This window comes from Micromesistius poutassou, assembly GCF_964030765.1.
Source record: "Micromesistius poutassou genome assembly, chromosome: 9".
In the NCBI taxonomy this organism is placed as follows: domain Eukaryota; kingdom Metazoa; phylum Chordata; class Actinopteri; order Gadiformes; family Gadidae; genus Micromesistius; species Micromesistius poutassou.
In genome coordinates, this window is record NC_140279.1 from 7,560,178 (window position 1) to 7,583,110 (window position 22,933).

At 40.5% G+C, this 22,933-nt stretch overlaps 1 protein-coding gene across 2 annotated transcripts; it reads right to left on the reverse strand.

Annotated features, from left to right (window-relative positions):
* Nucleotides 1-5,753: 5,753 nt before the first annotated feature.
* On the reverse strand, nucleotides 5,754-22,121 carry kdm4aa (lysine (K)-specific demethylase 4A-a). 2 transcript variants are annotated; one of them, XM_084472838.1, is made up of 23 exons: nucleotides 22,010-22,121; nucleotides 21,051-21,194; nucleotides 20,329-20,504; nucleotides 19,738-19,852; nucleotides 19,133-19,326; nucleotides 18,851-18,900; nucleotides 18,498-18,601; nucleotides 18,260-18,397; nucleotides 17,424-17,653; nucleotides 16,567-16,703; nucleotides 15,803-16,197; nucleotides 14,102-14,198; nucleotides 13,682-13,866; nucleotides 12,384-12,588; nucleotides 11,769-11,845; nucleotides 10,541-10,596; nucleotides 10,344-10,452; nucleotides 9,845-10,033; nucleotides 8,732-8,902; nucleotides 7,963-8,082; nucleotides 7,766-7,858; nucleotides 6,099-7,109; nucleotides 5,754-5,943 (listed from the first exon to the last, which is right to left on the reverse strand). In XM_084472838.1, exons 2-22 carry the CDS (start codon nucleotides 21,183-21,185, stop codon nucleotides 6,969-6,971), a joined length of 3,117 nt encoding a protein of 1,038 aa, XP_084328964.1. In that variant the 5' UTR covers nucleotides 21,186-21,194; nucleotides 22,010-22,121; the 3' UTR covers nucleotides 5,754-5,943; nucleotides 6,099-6,968. The 2 variants fall into 2 exon arrangements, with proteins under 2 accessions (XP_084328964.1, XP_084328963.1); XM_084472837.1 differs by having other exon boundaries at nucleotides 21,051-21,219.
* Between the last annotated feature and the right edge of the window lie 812 nt (nucleotides 22,122-22,933).

Below are 22,933 nucleotides of genomic sequence, written 5' to 3' on the forward strand. Positions count from 1 at the left end.
GAAAGCATATTTCAACATACATTTCAAAAGTATTTTTTCCTATATATTAAAACATACAGCTGTGAAAATAAACAATTTACAGACAACATACACTTTCCTTTTTAATATTATGTCAACATTGTCCAGCTCCAATGTTCTTTCTGTAGGTAAACCAAAAGGACCACGCACAAGTCCCCCCACCTGATGCCTTTCTCTCTCCAGGGCCATCAGGTGAGGGGCTGAATGGATAGATCAGATAAAAGTAGAGCAATGTATTGCAACACACTGTGCTGTTAAGATAGGATCACATGGAATTAGTTTTTGTTATAAGCTCCAGAGACAATGCGCCTTATTTGATCAGCAACCGCCAAAAAATATGTCAATAGAAGACAACTCAATTCAACCTTCAGAAAACATGATTGTCCCAAAAACATGGTATCTCCATTAACAGTTGGTTACATTACATGGTTGTCCAGGTATCTGCATTTACAGTTGGTTACATTAAAAAGTACATCCAATCAAAGTTCCTTTTTTAAATTAGTGTTATCACAGATTTTATGTCCTATGACCTAAATAATTATTTTGTAAATCTTATTTATCCCACAGAATAAATAATATTTATCCCACAATTCCCACAGTTTTAAAAGCCATCAAAATTGCCTTTAATTGTTGTAATTGTAAAAGCACTTGTGCGTAGACTGAATACACTGGCATGCACACATCCATAGTCACAGGCCTAAAAACTTTTTAAATAGGACAAAATGCCATCAACTGAAATGTGTGTGGTAGTACTGTAAAAAGAAATGCAAGGTTGAAGGGGAGTGGAAAATATGACAGCAGTTTAACAGCCCAGTGAAAGCGATACCCTAACATGAAGAGTTGAAAGGGGAGGTCATGAGTGTTAAAAAAACACTGACGAAAAACAAGAGGAGCAAACAAAGGACGGCTTGAGAAGGGAAGACCCTGTATCAATATACCCCAGAGCCATTACACTAATTACCCATGGCCAGTTACCAGGATACAGGCCCACCAGACATTCTCAGCGCTTTAGGCATGCTGGAGCTGCTGTGCTGTGGGGAAGCGTTGGTATGGAACTGCCACATGGAGTAAGCACAGATGATATTCTGATCAGTAAGACCTGTTGAGAGGCAAGTGAAGCAAATACATCTGGGCCTGTATTTGCCCAAGCACATACAGTACTGTGGTTGAAAATACTGGGACAAAAATTGGTTTGTTGTGAAATTAGGTTTGTTCTGTTATGATGTTTTCCCTGTTTATGTGTCTGTCCATTTGTGTCTGTGACTGTGAGCGGGATATCTCCAAAAGATGAGCACGGATGGGAAAATCATTTTGTGGGTAGGTCGGTTATGGGCCAAGTAAGAAGTGATAAACCTTTCATGCTGATCAAAAAAGGGGGCATGGCATATCATAAAAAGATGTACAACCTCGCATTGATTTGTGTTATACCACAAAAATGTATGAACGTTTGGGTTCATGATGATTGTTGGGCGATCTCCTCCAGCCGGCCTTGTGGGTTGTCATCTGACTCTACTGATTGGCTCCCTTCAATCCTGGCCCACTATACCTGCATATCTTAAGGGAGGCTGTGTCTGGTAACAAAGGTTGTATTATGATACATTATAGTTATACCGTTTTCCCTTTACTAAGCCATAGAATGTGGTCAACTAAGAGCATGTGCCAAACTGACAACATCCTTGGAATCTAAAAGCAGGTCCTTGTTACATAAAATGTGGGACGTATTTGAAGATATTTGAAAGCAGATAGAATAAAGAGTTATGCTTGATCATAATCATAATGCTCTTGCTTCTGGTAAGGCAATTCACATGGTTGTCATGGTGAACAGATGGGATTGAGAATAGATTTAAAGATAGTGGTAGAGCGTGATTGACGGACATGTGGAGGGGAAGAGCTTAATAACAAAATTGACTTTTAAAGTAAATATACTCATCAACGTGTTTTCCTTAGTCAACTTGCACTGAAAGACATTGTCAGCAGAGTAAGAGGGCATGTATTGAGAGAACTACATTTGGGATGTGGGTCCTGGCAGATGGTTCCATATGCAGTTCCTGCTGGGATAGAGGTGGAGATGTTGGGATAAAGGCCAGACAATCCACTATGTCCCAAACAGCATTTTCTGTTGCTCAGATGAAAAAACACAAATCCTCAATAGCTCACACACTTCTATTTCAGAAGTTTTGTTAACTTTTCATTTTATGCTAATATGGATGAACAAATAAGGGAGATTTGTTATCGATAAAGAAAAAGAAGCAGAAGTACGAATTACAATTTTTAAAAAATATTTTAAAAGTGCATTTATAAATATTATAAAGGATTTTTATGTACCAGTTAATGTTTTCCACAGGACAGTCCCTTGCCATTCAAACAAACAATGCTGAAATGTATTCATATTATGTATTCAAATCTATTCTTTTTTCAAATATCTAACTAGAGCCATACTACTTATTTAATACTGCCTTACATTGACTGTTTACATTCTATTCAATTATTCAAGCCAATTATGTGAAGGATGAAGGAGGGGGGTTCTTGGAGAATAATAATCTTTATAGTGGGAAATTAGAGGAAATGTGCTGACCCTCGTGATATTGCAAGTCACCTATAGTGCGGACAGTGAAAATCAGTGGAGTGAAAACTACAAAGCCCTAAACTCAACACAGATCGATAAGTGAGTCGGGCAAATGGAGAATGCCCTAAAAGGATTATGATGTTTTAGGGGTTCAGCTAATCCATTACCTGGATGACTTTACTTTGCTGTGATCAACACCAGCGAATGGAAGTCTAGGAGATACTAAATGTTTTGAAGGGACTTTGCATTGAATAATCTGGGTACACAGGAAACACCAGCCATCAACACACTCAAGAGGACTCCAACATGTCAGGAGGTAACACCGGCTCTTCCTGTAGCATTATGCTAACTTTCTATATAAAATGGTTTAAAAAACATCTGTTTGTCGGAATAACTCAGGAAAGCCACCTAGGTGGCGTGTGCCAGAGGTCAACTTCCCAAAGCTTAAGTATTGTTTACCCAAGCTCCTTCTACACTATTACTACTCTTTATTTGACCCTTGTTGTCATTCATAAATTAAGCATCCACATGTATCTTAAATGTGAAGTGTGTATGATTAAGTGGCATCTAGCGTTGAGGGTATAGATTGCAACCTACTGAATACCCCACACCCCTCCTTCCAACGACCTTGAAGAAGCTATGGTGGACTGTACTTCCATCATTTATGTCATTGTCTATGACATCATCTAGTGGCCAAGTGTCGAGTGAGGTTACTTGATATATTTATAAATTGTATTAAGTAATTATGTATGTAAAGCTGTAAGTCAAAGTTTACAATAATAGTTTAAAGAAGATATTTAAAACATGTTCTCGGTTCTGAGCTACTTAAGAAACATGGCGGGCTCCGTTGCAGAGGAACTGCTCCCTTATGGGATATAAAATCTCATTCCAATGTAACCAAAACACAACGATTCTCATTTTCATGGTTTTATACACAATCAAAATATATTTCTGCCAAGTTAGTTGCGCTAGATGCCCCTCAATTCTACACACAGCACCTTTAAAACAAATCAAATATTTAATGTGTTCAAAATTGTTGTTATGCTAACAACAATTATGCGTAAAGGAGCACTAATCGGTCTCAGACGGCAAGAGGGCACAGTGCATCTCTAATCAACCCTGCAAAAAAGGTATTTAGATCATAAAAGTTATGAGAAGCCATGGAGCCAACTTAGCTTGAATAAGAAAGGAACACATAGTTGGCAAACCAGGTGGTCATTTATATGCATGTTAATTCAGCTTGAACAAACTATGTGACCAACTGGCATTCCTCACCCGTGTTCAACTATTTATTCTACATGAACCGTTCAGTTGGTAGTACTGGCTGAACGCCACCTGAGCTACGTGACTATGTTTAACTATGCATATAACATTTTAAATTGTGGAGTTAAGTTCATTACGTTAATTAAAATAAAATGGCCCATTTCATGTACATCTGTCTTCACTTAAGCACATTTAAGACTTGTAGTCATGCAATTGAACTGCTCATTAAACAATAATAAAAGGTGCAAAGTTCAAAGTTAGAGATGCGGGTAAAGTCTGAAATGTAGTGTCCCCCTGTTGCAATGTTGGCCAGTATGTGTGAATGCAGCAGCAGTAACTTAAAACAGTTATGGTAGCACAAATAAATACATTAAAATTAATATAAACATATATGGATGTTGAAATTGTTTTAAAATTGTGAAATATGTAAAATAAATATTTTGAGTAATTAATGGAAATAAAAATATAAATAGGGAGATTGAGGAAGAGTAAATAAAAAAAATCCCCTGAGGCCTGGTTGTAACCAACTGGACAAACAATCCCACAATGACACAATAGATCACATTTTTAACTACTGTTAAAAAGGTATACCTGAATCATAGATTTGGTTGGGGAATGTAGACTTTGAATACAATATTATTGACACATAAAGACACTAACTGTAATACATTAGAAAGCCATTTAAAAAAACAGCATACACATCTTATCTTGCGAAAAAACACTGCAAATGTCCAAAGGGAATTTATAAAGAAATGAATGGAGGATTGCGTGTCATTCTGCTCTTAACCAGAACAGATGGGCAGACAGAGCCACAACTTCCTCATGTATTTCTGAGTGCATGAGGGAGAAAGGCAGGCAGGGTAGACAGCCCACTGGCCAACTCTCGTTGGTGTGTGTCTGGGCACGTTTGGAATAAAGCACTCTGCAGCAGCAGCTCTCCTGTATATAGGGCTTTTATGGTACACTGGGAGCAGACTCTGCTCTTCAATAATGCAGAGCTGAAAATGGGCTGTTTCAGATCACGCACCTCTTAGCTCAGTGAGAACCACATGACCACATTCAGGAACATTCGGTTGGCCCTCATGAACAAGCCAGTGATCTGTCCAGTGTTGTTTTACGTTGTTGCCAACAACTAAGGCTGAAACTCAAGTATACGCATGCTGATTTGTGGTTTAGTGAAAAGCCCAAAGAACATTATTCTAGGGATTGTTACATTTACATACATTTACAATGTTACATTTTAACTGAAGGGCTGACCTAAGAGAGGAGGTGATGTGAAACCTGGTTTGGTTCATATTCTTCCCCTAACGGTTGTGGCACCACTGAGCAGTGGCCTCAGGGCCACAGCTGCAGCAGTAGTAGGTAAGAACACAAATGCCTGTTTTAAACTCTTTAACACTCTGACCTATATTTATATAATGATCAAGGATGTGATGACAGTAAGGGCAATGTGGTTGACCAGTGGACAAATCGATGAGGATAAAGCAAGGGAGTTTGACAGTGTTTGATTTTTGATGCAGAGAATGCGTCATTGTATTGTTTAACAAGCTTTCTCTGTTGTTATTATTCTAGAGTCAAATAAAAATCCAATCATATTCCCCCTAATAATAAACAATTTGTACATTGCATATCCATGGGCAGCAAGCATATAGTGTTAGGCCTACAAATGATGAACACATGTGCTCATCATTAGAAGTAAATAATAAAATATAAAATTGACTGCCGCTACAATGTGAAGCACCCACCTGGGGGCTGCATGGCAGCCGTTAAAAAGCTGTCTGCACACTCACAGCGGAGAGGCGTGGAAAACATGACTCTGGAGTACAGAGCCATCAGATCCTCTAGAGTCTGACTCGTAAAAGCTATATTCAAAACACAATAACAAAAAATGACAAAGGAGTGGAAGTCTATATCTTTACTAAAATCAAACAATTTTTATAAAATGCTTTAGTAATAATCCGGAACTCTAGTATACTGTACATATACAATGTCTTATACAATGGAAGGGCTACAAAGTGGATCTGGGGCTTGCAAGCCATTTGTAGCACAATGTGGAACCAGAGAGGAAGGCAGGACTGCCGCACCATGACTGCTTCCTGTGTTATGAACAGAGGACAACTTAAGACATTTAAATGACAAAGCATCCACAGACCTTGTCTTCGGTGAAAAATACAGTTGAACATTGCAATAAATCACCCCCTGCCCACACCCCACCCCTATTCAATAATGAGAACAACATAAAATTCCTCACCACTGAACTGATGAAGTGTGACAGCGAAAGCAAATGGCGGACAGCTGAAGGCACCAGTGAAAGGACACCGATGCTATCGATGTGCTTGGCATTGCAGAGAAGTCTGCACTCACTAGAGCATGTAACCTAGCAAATGTACAATTAAACCTTTTAGAGCAGGCCTTCCTTCAGCCAATAGAAACACCACAACTACTCTGAATCGTCATACAGGGATTAATTTAGATTGTATATATGAGCTCATATATTTGTATATAATAATATATACATAATATAATAATATATATATATATATGCAAATATACATACGCAAATATATGAGCAACATAACAATAAATACATACAGTAAATGGTATAAAACCTCAAAACTATATTATTTTAGCTCTACAAATATTGTATTTGGAATGGAGTCATGGGTGCCATGCCCTTAGAAGCAACATTAAAATATTTTGAGTTACAGGGGTTTTTCCCAATGCGTGGGATGGATTTCAATTGATGTATTGGACCAACATACCACTGCTCTGTAGAAGTGCTGTGTCCTGTATTGCTTTGCATTGATGTTGCCATTCAGGAATAATATAAAATAAACTACAAAAAAAGGGTTGCACTTCAACATGTTGCACTGTGTTTTTGTCTTGCTACAATGACATGTCCCATCATATTTCTCACCGTCAAAAGCAAATACTCAATATTCCTCATATAACTTATTGAAAATGAATTAATTATAAACAACAATAACAAAAAAGGTCTGTCCAGTGGTATTTTCTGTGTGGCAGACGACATTAAGGTCACTCTAGTGAAACTGCGGTAACAGGTTTTACATGTGCTGGTGGATCTGTGGCTGGGCGGACGCCAAGTTCATTCGGGAGGCGGCTACTCCATGATGGCTCTGTAGATGACCGGCTCGATGTAGTCCCCCCGGTACCGGGAGTTAATCACTCTCTGGCGCTTGGACTCGCGGATGATGTCCTTATCCTCGAAGATGCCGTCGAAGCGCATGTCTGACGCCTTGGACTGGAGACAGAGCCAAAGTCCACAGGGAACAGAGATCAGTTTGACAGGAAGTAAGCCGCCCTGACGGGCCATGCTTGTTTGGACTGCTACTGTGTCCTAAAGCTGGGCCCTCACTAAATTCTCTTTAAGGCCAAGGTGGTACGTGGCAGAGTCGGACCCAGTAAACGTTATGCGTGTGTGAGTGAAAGACGCTCCTCTTTCCCTTCACGAACCCAGTGGGCATGGTCTAGAATCTAGACCATGAATACCAGGTAAAAAACATAAAATATGTCAAAAAAAGTTGCCTTCTTTTACTTTTTCTTCCCATGCACATCGCTCCACAAATATAGTGGCAAGTTATATGGCATCCATGATTGTGTTCACTTTTTTATTGGGGAAAAACATTGTGGACGAACACACTCTCAGGAACACTTGTCCGTAGGACGTCGGCCTAAGATTTGTGTTCCCCAAAGACAGCGGTTATGTGCGTGCCCAGACAGCATTGGAAAATTGGCCAGTCAATCCTTAAATGTGTGCTGGTGTGTCACTTTGTACTGTAATTGTTTGGATTGAAAATGTCTCGTGTGGACACAGCTTAATGGGGAATCAACAAATCTGGAAAGACTATTTTAAGTAATACAAAAAAACAACAATTACTGAACTCAAGTGTCACTCACCAGTCTAGACTTGACCCTCTTGGGCAGCTCCTCATCCAGGGAATAGACATCATCTCTCTTGGCCGTTAGTTGGGATCCGTCCTCAAACTCCACCTGAAGTCACATGATGGTTGTTTTTGTGTTGTTGCGTTACAAAACATGAATGATTAATAATTGGCGAACTCAGAACCTTTCTGCAAGATCAACTTAATCCTTACCAGGTACATCTGAGTCACATGAGTTGCAACAAATTTGGCCCCGTAGACGAGTCCGTCTGTCCAGCGCACCTGGACCACCTCCCCGGGCGGGGGGGGCCCCAGCTGGGCACAGTCCCGACTCTGAGGGGTCACACAAGAACTCAGTGAAGGAGACACGGACCCTTGTGTGTTTCACTGACAAATGAGAGGGCCATGTTTAATAATACGGAGTGAGACCTCTTAATGTGGATGAAGGATTCAGCAAATATTGACCAAGAACGCAAATATATTATTCGAGTCCCTTTTAAGGGTAGTGATATTATATCTGTTTTTCTGAAGAAAAAAATGTATTGATATATTATACCTATAACATACATTTAAATCTAATTAGTAGAGGTAACGATACGCGTTTCCATACCAACATTTCTCGGCACAGGTCTAACGGTTCGACTCACGTTTCATTTCGGTGCGTACCGATTTTTTTTTTTGGATTTTGTTGTGTTTTTATCCTCAATTGTATTTGATTCGTCTTCGTGTGTAAGGCATTTGTTTGATACAATTTAATAAATCAAATCAAAATCAAAATCAAATAAAAAAAATTGTTTAATACAAAAAAAAAAAATGTATGTCTGGTTACTTTTAACCCTGCTGTACCGCAAAACATTGCGAACCGTCACTAACCGAAAAACCGAGGTACGTACCGAATCGTGACTTTTGTGTATCGTTACACCCCTACTAAGTAGACAATCAACTTCAACCAGACCAAAGCACCAACAAACCAAACACCTACCACAATGTCTTCTGGGAAAAGGTTGTCGCTGAAGGAGCCGTCGTCAAAGTTGACTTCGTAGAAGGTCTCCTTGGACAGCTGCACCACGTCACACTGGTAGTAGCGGCCGTTTTTGTGCTTGCATATGACCTTCTGTCCCACCGTCAGCTCCAGCATCGCTGCTTTGTTGCGCTGGGAGGGGCGAGTCAGGCCGTGAGACAAGCAACAACCCTCATTCACTTTTTACACTTTCACGGGCTAGCATACCTCAAAATGAGCTGATCTTTTACGGGGTGGCCAAGATCAAATAAGTTATTTGCAGACAAACTTGTTTCATACCCAATCCTGGAACATCAGAAGTAGCCTATTGTCGGCTATAGTAGCCGACAATTGTGTTGTATGGTTCCTGGCAATCGTTTTGAATAAGCTGAACATGCTACTATTAAGTGTATTCCCTCACAAGAACAGGCGCTAGGCTATAGCAACTCTGCAGGTGTAGGGAAGTCAACCCAGCAAACTCCCCTTCTGGACGCACACTGATGATTCTGGAATCAAACTCTGAATCTGGGTAAGACAGGCAAATGGCAATTTACTGATGTCTCAGCGTATCCCTTGAAGGTGCGTTCTCTTGAGATGCGGTGGGACATCGTGCGTGCTAGCTACCAGGTCGGGCGAGGTGTACTAGTGACAGACCGACATATCAGAATCGGCCGATACACGTTCTCATGTTAAAAGGACTTTATCCTGCTAAATAATTATAAATGTATATTATGTTATTAATAATAATAATAATAATAATACATTTTAGTTGAATAGCACCTTGAAAAACAACATTTCCAAAGTGCTTCAATAAGCAGAATAAAATTGATTAAAAGCAAGTAAACATTAATTAGAGACAGGAGGAGGGAGGGGAGTGAGCAAATACGGACGATTTTACTCTTAACCCAAAGTGGCAAAGTTTGGTTCCTATTTGTAGCACATATTATATAATAATAGAATCACATTGTTTAAACAGAGCAAAAGCACATTGAGCGTGTCCCACCAGGGCCGCCTGCGACAGGCTTTTACTAGCGCTGACTGAAAAAGCACGACAACCGCCCTGCTGCTGCGGATGGGCTGGAAACAGGGGCTTACCTCAATCTGTGTGGGGCCTTTGTGCCGGCAGCAGGTGACGTAGACCACGAAGGGCCACTCGTCTGGCTGCATCAGCACCCCGGCGGCCTGGGCGCAGGTGGGGTGGTAGGCGGTGGGACAGCGGCCGTGCGAGCACTGCACGCAGCAGCCCGACGCCTTCTTCATGCGCTTCTTGCAGTAGTAGCATTTCTGAGCGACATGACCGGCACAGGGTTAATGTGGAAGGTAAACATTGCATGTGCTCGTAAGCGGTTGGGGAACACGAGAGTAACAGAAAAATACATACGTTTCAAAGAATTATACGTCCTTTTTTATATCTATCTATCAATCAATCAATCAATCAATCTATATAAATAGATTGATAGAACTACCAAATGTTGTACTTAGGCACACAGAAGTGTTGAGGATGTCTCATAAGCAGTGTCTTCCATTTACTTAAACCACAGATGATAGCAAAAAAAAACAAAAGCAAATAAAGACATTATTTACAGGAACTCACAAGTTTAAATCTCTGCAAAGGTATTCCGCTCAGGTCCACAGGACTTCTCTCAGTGATGTTGACGAAGCGTGCTTCGAGCACGGCCACTGCACACAACACATGTACCCACCTGAAACACAAACAGCTTTTAAGTAAGCTCAATGATCACTACCCTGACATTAAACACATGCTTGTTGAGGCGCTGTGGTGCCGCTCACTTGTTGTTGTTGGCTTTCTGGAGGGCCCCGCCCCTTAAAGAGCACAAACAGCAGTTCTGGAGGGAAAGAATAAACACATTGAAGACAACATTATTAGTCATTGCATTATCAATAATAAATACATAAACTAAGGCTGGCACGACAACAGCAATATTGTAATATGTACACTTTCATGCACATGAGTTAACTGAATTCCTAATGAAAACAACATTCTGTTCGCATCCTTTGCGGCAGAGCCTCCGTTTTAGTTATTTGAGACGGCAGCTGCTCTGTACACAGAACCAAATCTAACCGTTTCGCCAGTTTCGGAACATTTCGGCTTTCAACCGAATTAGAAGGGAGAGTCATCTAATTGAGACGAGGCCACACGCAAAATGTTCCCCAGAAAGGTCCCTGAAATGCAGGTCTCAACTAGCTACCCATCATCCAGCTATCAAGCACAACCACCCCCTGATCATATTCCACTGTAATAGCTTAATTTGATAACAAATTATTACGGCCCCTAGACTTGAGAAATCTGCATGTTTATTATAATTTCATAATCACAAAGCCACAAAGTTATGATTGTATTTGGAGAAATTAGTTGTGACGGTATTATGCATAGGTTAATGAAACATCTGTTGGAAATCAGACCCCAAGATCTACCTATAGTTAATTAGGATCATGTCGAACCAACAACTAGGGCTTTGACTCCGAACTTTGTTATTCGAATATAATTAGAATATTAATGTAGAATATTAATGTTCACAATCGTGCTCTATGCTCTGTGATAGTTTGTTTATCATCATCAAATGCATTATTGGTGTGCCTCTGAGCACAACCTTTGCAATATGACGGGCGGGCCGCTGTCTTAAAGGACAGCGCAGACCCTTTGAGCTCCGCAACTGCTGGAGCCGCGGGGTCGTTAACATCCCTAATTTCCACCCTCTCCATCAATCAACATATTTTTAGGCTTCAGTGAACTATGCTATTGCTTTTATAAATAAACAAACAGTTAAAGTTAGGCTCGGCGTGATACGGAACTCTCCAAATGGATTGGACGTCATAGCAGTTATGTATATGCCCATTATACAACAGTTAGGAACCAATCAGATCGCTTGATTTAAACCACCCGTTTTAAAATAATACATATTTTAATATATTCAAATATTAATATTAATAAACAAACAAACTTCGAATATGATTTTTGGGCAAAGGTCAAAGCCCTACCAACAACCAATGTTCTGACCTCAGTCATGGCATTTGCCCTGCATCGCGCACACTTCCAGTCCTTGCTCACACTGGCTGGATCTACGCCGTAGCAACCTGCAGAGAACAAACAAGAAGATACACGGCACGCCATCATTATTGCATTCATTTGAAAAGAAAACGCAAGACTCATTTGTGCTTAGTCATCCCAAAATGGTTGCCACCAAGTAGAAAGTCAAGCATTATGGATAAAGGTTAAAGATAAAGACATCTGTATTGACCTAGCATGAGTGAGAAAATCATGAAATCAAGACATTTGCGAACTTCCTCGGAATGGGTGACCTAGCATACAACCAAATTCAAGTGTTTCTTTTTTGAAGGAGTCGTGTTCAGATAAGATTGTGATTGTGTGTGTGTGTGTGTGTGAGCGATAACATGTTGTACTCTAACCTGTATAATAAAATGTGATGTGTACCTGCCCTGGTCCTTGGGATGGAAATGAGCAAAACGCTCTAATCCGCATCCAATCACCTCTTCCCATTGAGGCACACACGCCTGTTCATTACATTGTCCCCGACCCTGAACCAAACCAAACTACAACCGGCGCGATGGAGACCCCCTCGTCCCAACAAGGTGTAGGTTCTGCTGCACTGACTTGTGTGAACGCGGACGCTGCACTGGGAGCAGCTGACGAGCAGGCTGGTGCCGTCGTCGTGGAGATGGGGCGTGGGCGTCTGCTCCTCCGACTCGGCGTCCTCCTCGGTGATGGTGGTGAAGCACGCCTCGGGGATCAGCGGCTTGGTGCGCATGCGGCCCCCGGACGCCATGACGGGGCTCTCCCCGCCGCTGGCACACTCCGTCTGCAGAGGAGAAGAAGGTTCACTCGCTGTTAGAGAACACCCAATCCTTTGTTCCTCCAGCAGGCCTTTTTATATTGTGAATAGGGACGCACCGATTGATCGGCCATTGACTGGAATTGGCCGATTACGTGAAAATCGTGAACGGATTGTATTTCCATGTTAAAATTGTTTATTAAAGAAAAGATGCAATATATATATATATATATATCTTTCTGTATGCTGTAAAGTGGTTTAAAAAAATTAAATCGGAATCGGTATCAGCAGGTCAAACCGGATATCGGATACCGGACCAGAAAATGGCAATCGGTGCATCCCTAATTGTGGATACATGTCATTTGTTTTTTAACAAAAAACAATGACGGTATCGTGACCTCAATTTTAAGCATGCCAACCGTTGTTTCACACATTACGCCAGAAACCTACAAGCAATACATGTTTACAAGTCAACGGAGCTTAACTTCCCCATTAGGTGTTTTTGTATTCACCTTTCAAGAAGTAGCTGGGCTATGAGCAGCATAGCCCAGTGCATGCTGCTCATGTTCTGTGGGGTTTGACATCAAGTTGTATCACCCCCTACTGGCCTGGCATGGTTAGGGCAGCGTTTTTGTATTCTCTTGTGGACAGAGATAGTTGCTATGATACCATTAGTGTGGACAGGAAAATACTTTTTCATATTCATGTGGACGAGGCCTTAGTCTCCATGACCTGCTACATACAGGAGCAAACCCGTTATAAGTGTTATGAGCCCAACCATGTCGCCTCTTTGAGAACGGTGTATGGTGCTTGACTCACGAGAGTTGTAGTATATTTAAGTTGATTAAATCCTTAATAAAACTTAAATGGAAGCATATTCTAGGACCCTAGGCCGATCAAAACGTGGCCTTACATCTCACAAAACAAACCGTGGCCGTTTCAAAACACAGCATGTCTCCCCATTATGAAAAATAATTTAACGATTAATTACTAAACAATGACCAAAAGAACATTACTACCAATAACATTCCTGTGATCCTATACTTCCGTAATGGAGGCGTGCTTGCAACGCGTCATCACGATGTACGTGCCCCTGTGCGTCCCATGCGAGAGGGCTCACCCGCTGGTAGGTCCTGAACAGCGTGCAGACGGAGCAGTAGGGGGGCTGCAGGCCCATGCGGCGGTTGTACTCCCTCTCCTTCTTCATGTTGGGAGGTCTGTTCTGCCACAGCTGAGCCAAGGGTTTGGTCCAGCTCTCCCCCACATCATGGCTTTCGTCCTCTAGAGGCATGTCCTCGGCCACCTCTGAAACCCATCATCCAGAGTGAAACAGAATAGCACAGGGATGTTCACGTTTCAAAGAGGTACGGGTCAAATCTGCACTATAGAACTTTTCTACAGCGGCTATTTACTCCACTACAAAATGTCAACATCACTAGAACGTTTCTCAAGAAGAAAACACAGATAGCCACGTGTCCATTTTTCTATGTTAATTGTCTTATTCTATTCTCATTTTGTATTGTGTCCAGTTATTACATACCCTCATCACTGATGCCATCTTTAATCAGTGGATGGTGTCTTGGCAGCTTTCCAAGGTGGCTTTCATACTCTTCATCTGTGGCCATCTCATCTGCATCCTGCAGGAGAACATGTCGTCAGTAGTGTGAGCATGGTGAACCATGATCTACTCCTCCCCACATCTAGTGGGTAACCAACAGCTGACATGCACGTCAACTGCACCAAACCCAACTTGCTAAATCAAGATATTCATCACAAGTGAGCCTGAGAGACAACATACTCAATTTCCTGTCTCATTCTTTTCTTTCACCACACACTGAAGACGAGTCGAAGACAAGGACGCAGTTTTGATCAAATATGAGACAATCAATGGTTTCCTCTAATGACCACAAAAGATTGTGCTGGCCAGGTAACAATTTATCAGATCAGTTCAGTGTTGCTAGTCTTTTAAACTTTAGAATTACAATCAACTATATCAGTATATTTGTCATTAAGGAGTAGGTAGGTGTAGCTCTACCAGGCTGACCTGCTTTTCATTACACATTGGTCCAGGGAAATTAACTGATCTGGGCCTAATAAGAGTTTTATGCTTACAATCCACAGCTTACCCCCAACCATATCCTCCTGACCTGCTGTCATTAAGGCTATGTTTGTTCACTACACTGAACAAATGGACCCCAACTCTGCTAATTAAACAGCAAGACACACTCAATGCATTTCTACCACCTGATAAGTCTAACCATAGCCTCTAATCAGTCGAGACATGCTATTCTTCCCCCTCTTCCATTCATTCTTGAGATGCACACTGTCCCACATACACACTGTCCATAAAATAGTCATATCTATATAAATAAGAGAGAAAGAGAGCGCGCGAGAGAGAGCGAGAGAGAGATTAAGAATTGAATACAGCTACTTGCTACTTAGGTTGAGTTCTAGTATGGTCAATCAAGTTAGGGTTTAGTCTGGTCAATAATACGTTTTGAGCAAAACTAGAACGGAGGGGGGACGTGTTATCCCCTTGGTTCCAAACTACACAGACTTCTTAATCTTCTACTGTGCATCAAAATCAACGAGTGCGTTCAACGATTGATTGAGTTCCACATATGAACACCATGGCCTTATACTACACGTGTCCGAGAAGCTTAACCCTCTCTCAGACGCAGATATCAAAATCAACTGGTGGGAGGGAGGGAGGGATGGAGGCACGTATTCAGTTGGTTGCAATCTGCAACCTCACCACTAGATGCCACTGTATTCTACATACACCTTTACGTTTTTGTGTTTTGTTTGATTTAGGTTTTTGACGTTTTGTTTGCTTATCTACTCCCAATGTACATCACCCCCCTTTATGTTTAGAAAAATCCTCATGGTTGAAAGATCATATAAATCACTGACTTGGAGAGAGAACTTCATAGATTAAGTGGCTAGGTAAATTCATCTTCATAGTATAATCTAATACCTAAAATGTGTTATTTTCCTTCTCATGGAAGTGGGGCCTCATTAGAGTAGTAAAACAATCAAAGTTACATTAAGGTCAGTCTAATCCACTTAACCATTTAGTTTGCTCCTTGCAAAATAAAAAGGGAGCAGACTGCAGCAATCGAATAGGCACAAACCTTGTAATCCGCTTGTATCAAAATAATAGCGAGGATGGTTTATCGTCTGGATCCTCAATCAGCATTTGTAGCACACAGAGCAAAGTATTGACGCTGTAGCTGCTCACCCCTTTTTCCGGTGCATCCGTCTCTGTGTCCGTGCTGTAGTTCATGCCTTCCTCTTTCTCCCTGACCTGGACCTCGTCATCCCCGTAGTCCCCCTTGGCGTAGCTGTGGACATGGAGGACATCGGCTGGACTCAGGGCCATCTGAAAGTGCCTGGGAGCCGGGCTGGAGCTGCCTGCTAGCTGGGGCTCCTCGTCCAGCGCCTCAGACTTCACTGCCAGGGTGAGCGCACCGGCCTCGTGGTGGTTTTCTCGTGGTGATTTGTCCGTGTCTAGGATGCCGTTGTTGCTGTTGTCATTTTTCCCAGGACTTCTTCTTCTGGCAGATTTTTTGGCGTGGGCTTTAGACTGCGCTTTGGGCTTGGATTTTACGCCTTTGTCCTTACGACCCTGGATGTCTGCGGGAGGAGAACAGAGATGATGCATAGTTAGATTAGTCTCAATATTCACAAGCATGTTTCCGGCTCATAAACACATTTCCAATGGCAGCACACAAAAGGTATTTCTATTTTAGTAAATAAACTCTGATATAAAATCAATATTTAGTAACAAATACTTAAATCGTTTTTTTTCCAATACTAATATGCATCAAGAGGACCAATATGAACCATATATTTAAGACCTACCCTCTAAAGATGAGATAACAGACAAAAATGTGGCATTATTAATTTATACATTTGAAGCATATGTTTGGTAATTCTCGTATAATAGATAATAACAGAATATGCCCCCACATTAGACAAATATAAATGTGAATTGTGCAGTACCTTTATCTGGTTTCTCCTCCTTGGATGCTTTGACCGTCTCCACCTCATCCTCTCTCTTGTCTTCTTCCATCAGTGGAGAGCTTCCATCCTCAGCCACTACCAAGTCCACATAGAAACGCTTTGTCCCCTGCTTGGCACTGAAGCAAAAAACAATTATTGCCATCATATCAATGTGTTTGTTCAGAGAGAACATACAGTACGTAGTAGTAGTATGTAGCGTATGTACATGTCTTTCGACCACAACTCATGCATTGAAAGGAAGAAATAAATGGTTATTGTCCTCCTTGGGTATAAGCTATGCAACTGAAAACCACAACAAACAGACAGACAGACGTCACAGACTTGGTAGATACACAACACATGTGGATCTATATCTAAAAAAACAACTTTACTGGAAGGAGTTGCGATTCCATTCAAATAACTTCATGTTTCAGACATAAATTAAATCACTACTTAAAAAAAAAGAGCTATGGCATAGTTTCGAAAATTCACTCACTGAACAAAATAATATTTTTAACACACATCGTGAGGAACAACAAAACATTGCATGGGATGGTAAATAGACTGCATTTAAATATATATATATATATATATATATATATATATATATTTTAACCAGGGGCCACCCAACCATACACACATTCACACACTGACAGTGGTTTCAACAATGCAGGAACAGTTAGGGTTAGGTGTCTTGCTCAGGGACACCTGGACACACAGCTAGGAGGAGCTGGGGATCGAACTAGCAACCTTCCGGTTGACAGTCAACCCGCTCAACCTCCAGAGCCACTGCCGCCTATATGCAGTATGCCCTGATGCCATGCAAATGCCTCCCTTCTGTGAGTATGAAAACCAACCTTTTGTCCTCTTGGATGGTGCTTGTAGCTTCTTGAAGGTCACTCGCGGTTGTGTCTAGCAGCTGGAGGGTCTCATGTCCCGGGATGAACTCTGCTGCCTCGGGTGTTGGTTTGGAATGATCGATCGGCGCGTTGTCTTTTCCGGCCAACCACTGCTCGTAGCGCTCCGGTTGATACTTGCGCACGAAAACGTCCATCGATATCTTCACCATGTCTTGACTACAGGAGCACTGAAAGGTCAATTAAAAAACAATAGAATATACTTTCAATATAAAATTCGTAATGCATGATTCTTTTTTAGGCTAGTTGATGACAATAGCACAGATGCATTACCAGTCTAACTGTGTCCATGTTTGTGAATCCTTGTTAGCCATTCTTGAAAAAAGATTATGGGTGCAGAGGCCCTTGTAACTTGTGTTATTCTACAATCAACCATGCAATTAACTAGAAAGGTTGACGCAGCCTTGATGCTGTACACGTTTAAATCAGTTTGATTCATTATATTCCTTATCTTGTTTATTAAAAATCGAGTTAATTGGGGTACCTGAGGTAACCTGTGGAAAGTCTGGCTAGTTTAGTGCCAGCCTGTTCCTTTCATTGTTGACCTATATGAATTATTATGAGCCATCGAGTTGACATTAGTCAGCTATTATATGAAAGTAAGATCATACTGATGAATGAGACTATGTATACGAGACCTGCTTTGCCAAACAATTTTGATATAAATGGAATAGGAGCATGGCACTCGATTCCTGGCTCCTGAATATTCAGTGTGGCTTGGTGCAATCAACCCCCGAGTAAAGTTGTAGTGGGACTTAGTGGGAAGCGAACAGTACCAGGGTTGCTTGTTTGCCGTAATCAATCCACCGCTGTGTGGCAAAGTTGGTCGACTCTGCACAGTTGAACCCATGATTGAAACCAGCGTGATAAGCAAACGGGAAGGTCACGATAAACTGCCCAGCCTCTTGCGTAACCTAAACATCACACATGGACCATTTAAACACAAATAATACAAAAATGAATGTCAATTAATATAAATGTTGAACATTTGTTCATAATAGACGACAAGCTCACCTTTTCAAAAGGTATGCCATATTTTTTCAGGATGGATGGTGAGATAAGGGTCATTTTGTGTCGCAAAAAAGCTTCGCAGCTCTGAGCACTTCCTGGAAAGAACCCTGTGAAAAAGCAAAGAATTATCAATATTTTTGCATCTTACTTTTTATTAATTAAACAATTTACAAAGACTTGAAATCAGATTTTTTTTTATGACCGTCAGTCTTGATAAAGTGGCCGGTGCTGACGAATATAACAATACAAAAATTGACCATGTAGACTATAAGCCAGTTATTAAACCAAATTGACTCATCGTCGTGACAGTAACCTTGGTAACTAAAATAAACAATGAAAGTATTGTATATACAAACCCTTTGCAAGCCGCTCTAGACGTTTGCCATGTTCTGGAGGGACAACATACCTGTGCACGGTAAAGAAACACAGATATTTCAGAAATACACCAACATTCTCTAACACTATAAATATATTAAACATGTTAATCAATAGTCAATTGTCAATAGTTGACTGATCAAGATTGACTAAGCTATACACCAACACATATGCAGGTTGGATGATTAATCAAATACAATGTTTAAGTGGTGGTAAAGACAGCTATACACGAATCGGAGGTGAAGGTTAAACGTAGACTTTACCAAGATTTGGGCTCTCCGAAATGGAGATAGTTTATGCTGTAGAGATCCATGTCCTCTGTGTGCCAGGCAAATGTACTCTTCCACATCCCAAAGTAGAGGTATGGTGTATTGACTCCCTTGATCTTGATCCCACTCTCATGTTCAACTGTGTCTAGGATTGTGTTCAAATGGCCAATGTTCCACTCGCTTACATCCTTGATAGGAAAGGATAGGTGAAGGGAAGAAAGGTGATTGGCTGGGTTAGCAATGCATGTGTTAAATAACCAAATGTACTTTTACTTAGTACACTACCCAAGAAGGATACTATCTGAGATGGACATTTTACATTCATATGCCAGCCAGCAAAATAAACTTAATTTAAGAGGTAGGCTGAATATTTGTAGGTAGTCCATCTTATGTTTTTTCTTGTCATATTTTTTATTGAATGATATTTATTTAATTCATGAAAATTACCATAACCTTGTTCCGACTATATCTTGTGTCATCTTAAGCGTTATTTAAAAAGCCAATATCATTAACAAGATACAAATGCTTATCAGGCATCATGAAATGCCATACCAGACTCCAACAATACATTCAACCATATAAACAATGTGTTTACTCACAAGGTCATACAGTGTCCCAGATACATCAGCTCCATAGAGTGGGGGATTAAAAGTCAGATTCTTCCAGAACTTCCTCTCCAGTTCCTCGAAGTCAACATACCGAGGATTACAAAACCTAGAGGGAAAGACAACGTTCGAGTTGTTATCCCAAAACAAACACAACACCTCTAAAAAGAAGGTAACAGTTAAAGCACACGATCCATAGGAAGGCAACTGTAACTGCCCTTACAAATACACTGATGAAGAGTGATCTTGGCAGCTTTTTACTCCAGAAGGATGTCTCGCCAAAATAACAAGCGAGGGTGCAGAGTGTGGAAAATGAGATCTCCCCTTAAACCTTGAGTAGATCGATTTGCTTCCAGACCATGCAAAGTGCTTTCACTCTGCAGAATGTGCCAACTTTGGGCACCTCAAATATAAATATGTGACCTGTTTAAGGTCAACCTTCTTCCCACGGCTGCAGTTAGAGCTTCAAAACATCCACATGGTAAGGTCTGGAAAAGCATAATGAATGGGAGACCCCAAATGCACATGTGCACAATGCAGACATATTATTCATTGTTAACACCGTAATAATGCTGCATGGCTTACTTGTCTAGATTGGAAGTTTTGCGAAACTCTCGGACCGTCATTGGCTTTTTCTGGATGTTGTACTGTGTGAAGAGACCCGACTGTCCTGTCACAACCTGCTGAATGGGGGCAGGGATCACCAAATCATCGATGTCATCATAGCTCCGCCTTGGCTTCCAATCTTTCGGTGGGATAACCTGAGAATTAAGAAAATGTCGTCCTCTCATTCACTTTATTACAATAAACCCAAATAAACCTTCTGCAATATGTAACAACTGGGTAATATATACTTATGCAAAGTGGAATGAGTATATTGTTTGCATGATTAATTACATTAATATGAGTCTGTAAATATTACCTGGAAACTCCTACCCATCTATTACAACCCTGTTACCTCAAGAGCATCCACAGCCAATAACACTGCATGCAATTCATATACATAAGGCCTATATGACAGTGTATCATGTTGTGTATATATAGAGTGAAAATCTATGTTTGTAACAATCTAGCCGATAACTAGTTAGAATAACATATAGGAAAACCAAGAGTAAATAAAAATGTATTTTCAATACTTTCATACTAATACTAATACTAATACTCATACGTGCTAATGTCCTGTGGTACTTTCAACAGTTCATGTATGAATTATTGCTCCGTAATAATTTATTTATTTATTATAATTTATATTAATTGACAAAATCATATTTTTTGTCCTTGATTGTAACACAATAAATAATACTTACTCTTGCCATGCCAGCTTTGTGTGCCCCTTGAGACTCCATATAGGCAATGTACCGGTTGAAGTATTTAAATTCCTCCTTCGAGGGGCTAAAGGTCATTATCCCGCTGCCATCTGTCTGAGCTGTGTCCGTGGTCATCTTGGGTGACTTTAGCATGCACAAGGAGAAAACTCTGTAAGAAATATATACATATTTATATAATTAAAATAAGAGAGAAAGTAATGCAATTATATTGCACGGGATTATAATTAAAAACTTCCATGGCAGTAACTTGGTTTTGATGAATAGGGTTCACTGACAGTTTCAGTGAACCCCAGGCAGGATCATGAAGCAATAAAAGAAAAAACGCAAGACAATCCTTGAAGTTAACGGTCCTTTATGCTGATCAGGATTCATTAGAAGATTGACACAGAGAGCAACGCCGTGCTAAAGCTAGTCCCATGTTGGTAGTTAAGGGTTCATTAGTTAACTTTTAGCAGACTACCAAGTAAGATCCATTAACTGCACGTCAGCAAAAACATAAGCCGTATGACGTGGTTACTATTAATAGCAAAAATGACGAGTACATTATTTTGACTGAACACAATCTTTAAAAAGTAAGCTCCAGGACAACACTGTACTATGATAAATAAAGCGAGCTAGGTAGCTAACATGCTAGTACTGGTTGACATGTCCTGCCGGGGCTAACGATGTGTAGCAAACCACCAATCTCCGGCGAGAGTTACATTAAACAGTGACTAAACTAAATAGAAGTAGGATCTCCATGTATTTGATCAATTGTTGTAGCAAAAGCTAACAGTAGGAACGGCCAGGAATCTGACAGGCTTGAGCTACCCAACATTGGGAAGCTACAACAGCAAACATGCCTTGTTGCATATCGTCCACACTTATTGCTCGCAAACTTAGATCTACCCTACTAGTGCCAATAAATAAGAAAATATCTATTCTAAACTGAGACTTACCTATATATACGAGCATGAATTGTATCTGTTTCTAGTTAAAGCTAGTATCATGTAAATATAAAAAATCAGTCTGGGTAAAAAAGATAGTCCTCCATTATTCAGTGTCGTACGCATGCCCAGTGTGTGTTTGTTTACACCGAGAGTGGAGAGGGCGGGCCTTACACTGCGTATGGGCCAATCACGGCGCGTTATTCTTGACAGACACCGCCTCTTTAATATATTATGATAATAACGTATAAGAAAAACGCTCATATAAGTTATAATACAATTAATTACTGTATTATTAATTTGTGTGACCAAACATTTACAGAGTCGTTTCTTAAATATTTTATTTTGTATTATTATTATTAGGCTATCTTATTCTGGTTGTTATAAGCTATTTCATGGCGTCATGGCTTCGTCATAAGTGGTTGAACCCGGGGTCATTGGGTGTTTTGGGTAGTTCAACCTCAGACAGCCTCACCGGCGCCCAGTCCGAGACTACTACCTCTCCTTATCCATATGCATCTCAAGGCGTTCTTTGCTGCATTATGGGATGTTCTTAATGGCTCCACTCCTCTACTCATTAATCGGGGATGCCCAGTGTAATAGTGTAACAAAAAAATATTTATTTTTATTATGAATAGTACTATTGATGACCAAATATATTCCCCTTCAAACCACGATGTACCTTGAATCAATGCAACAGTTCACATCCATAACATCATCATCATCATCATTTTGCTATTATCAGGTAAGCAACCCAAATGAAATGATCAGATACTCTCATATGCATTATAAGAACTTACTACATTATAAGAACTTACTACTACTTAATTATACTGGTAGAACTTAAAAACGATTTGCCTAATTTTAGGAATGATATATTATCATATCATCAATTATCATTATCAACATCAAATATCAGCAATAAGCAAGATATTG

Bases quoted from the DNA above. Each gene is read 5' to 3' on its own strand.
- kdm4aa (XM_084472837.1), bottom strand. From the start codon at position 21,203: ATGCTAAAGTCACCCAAGATGACCACGGACACAGCTCAGACAGATGGC. The intron at 8,083-8,731 runs GTAGGTGTTTGG...GTGACCCCTCAG, and splicing joins TTTTCCCAGAAGACATTGTG to AGTCGGGACTGTGCCCAGCT. The intron at 7,859-7,962 runs GTAAGGATTAAG...ATGTGACTTCAG, and splicing joins ATGTGACTCAGATGTACCTG to GTGGAGTTTGAGGACGGATC.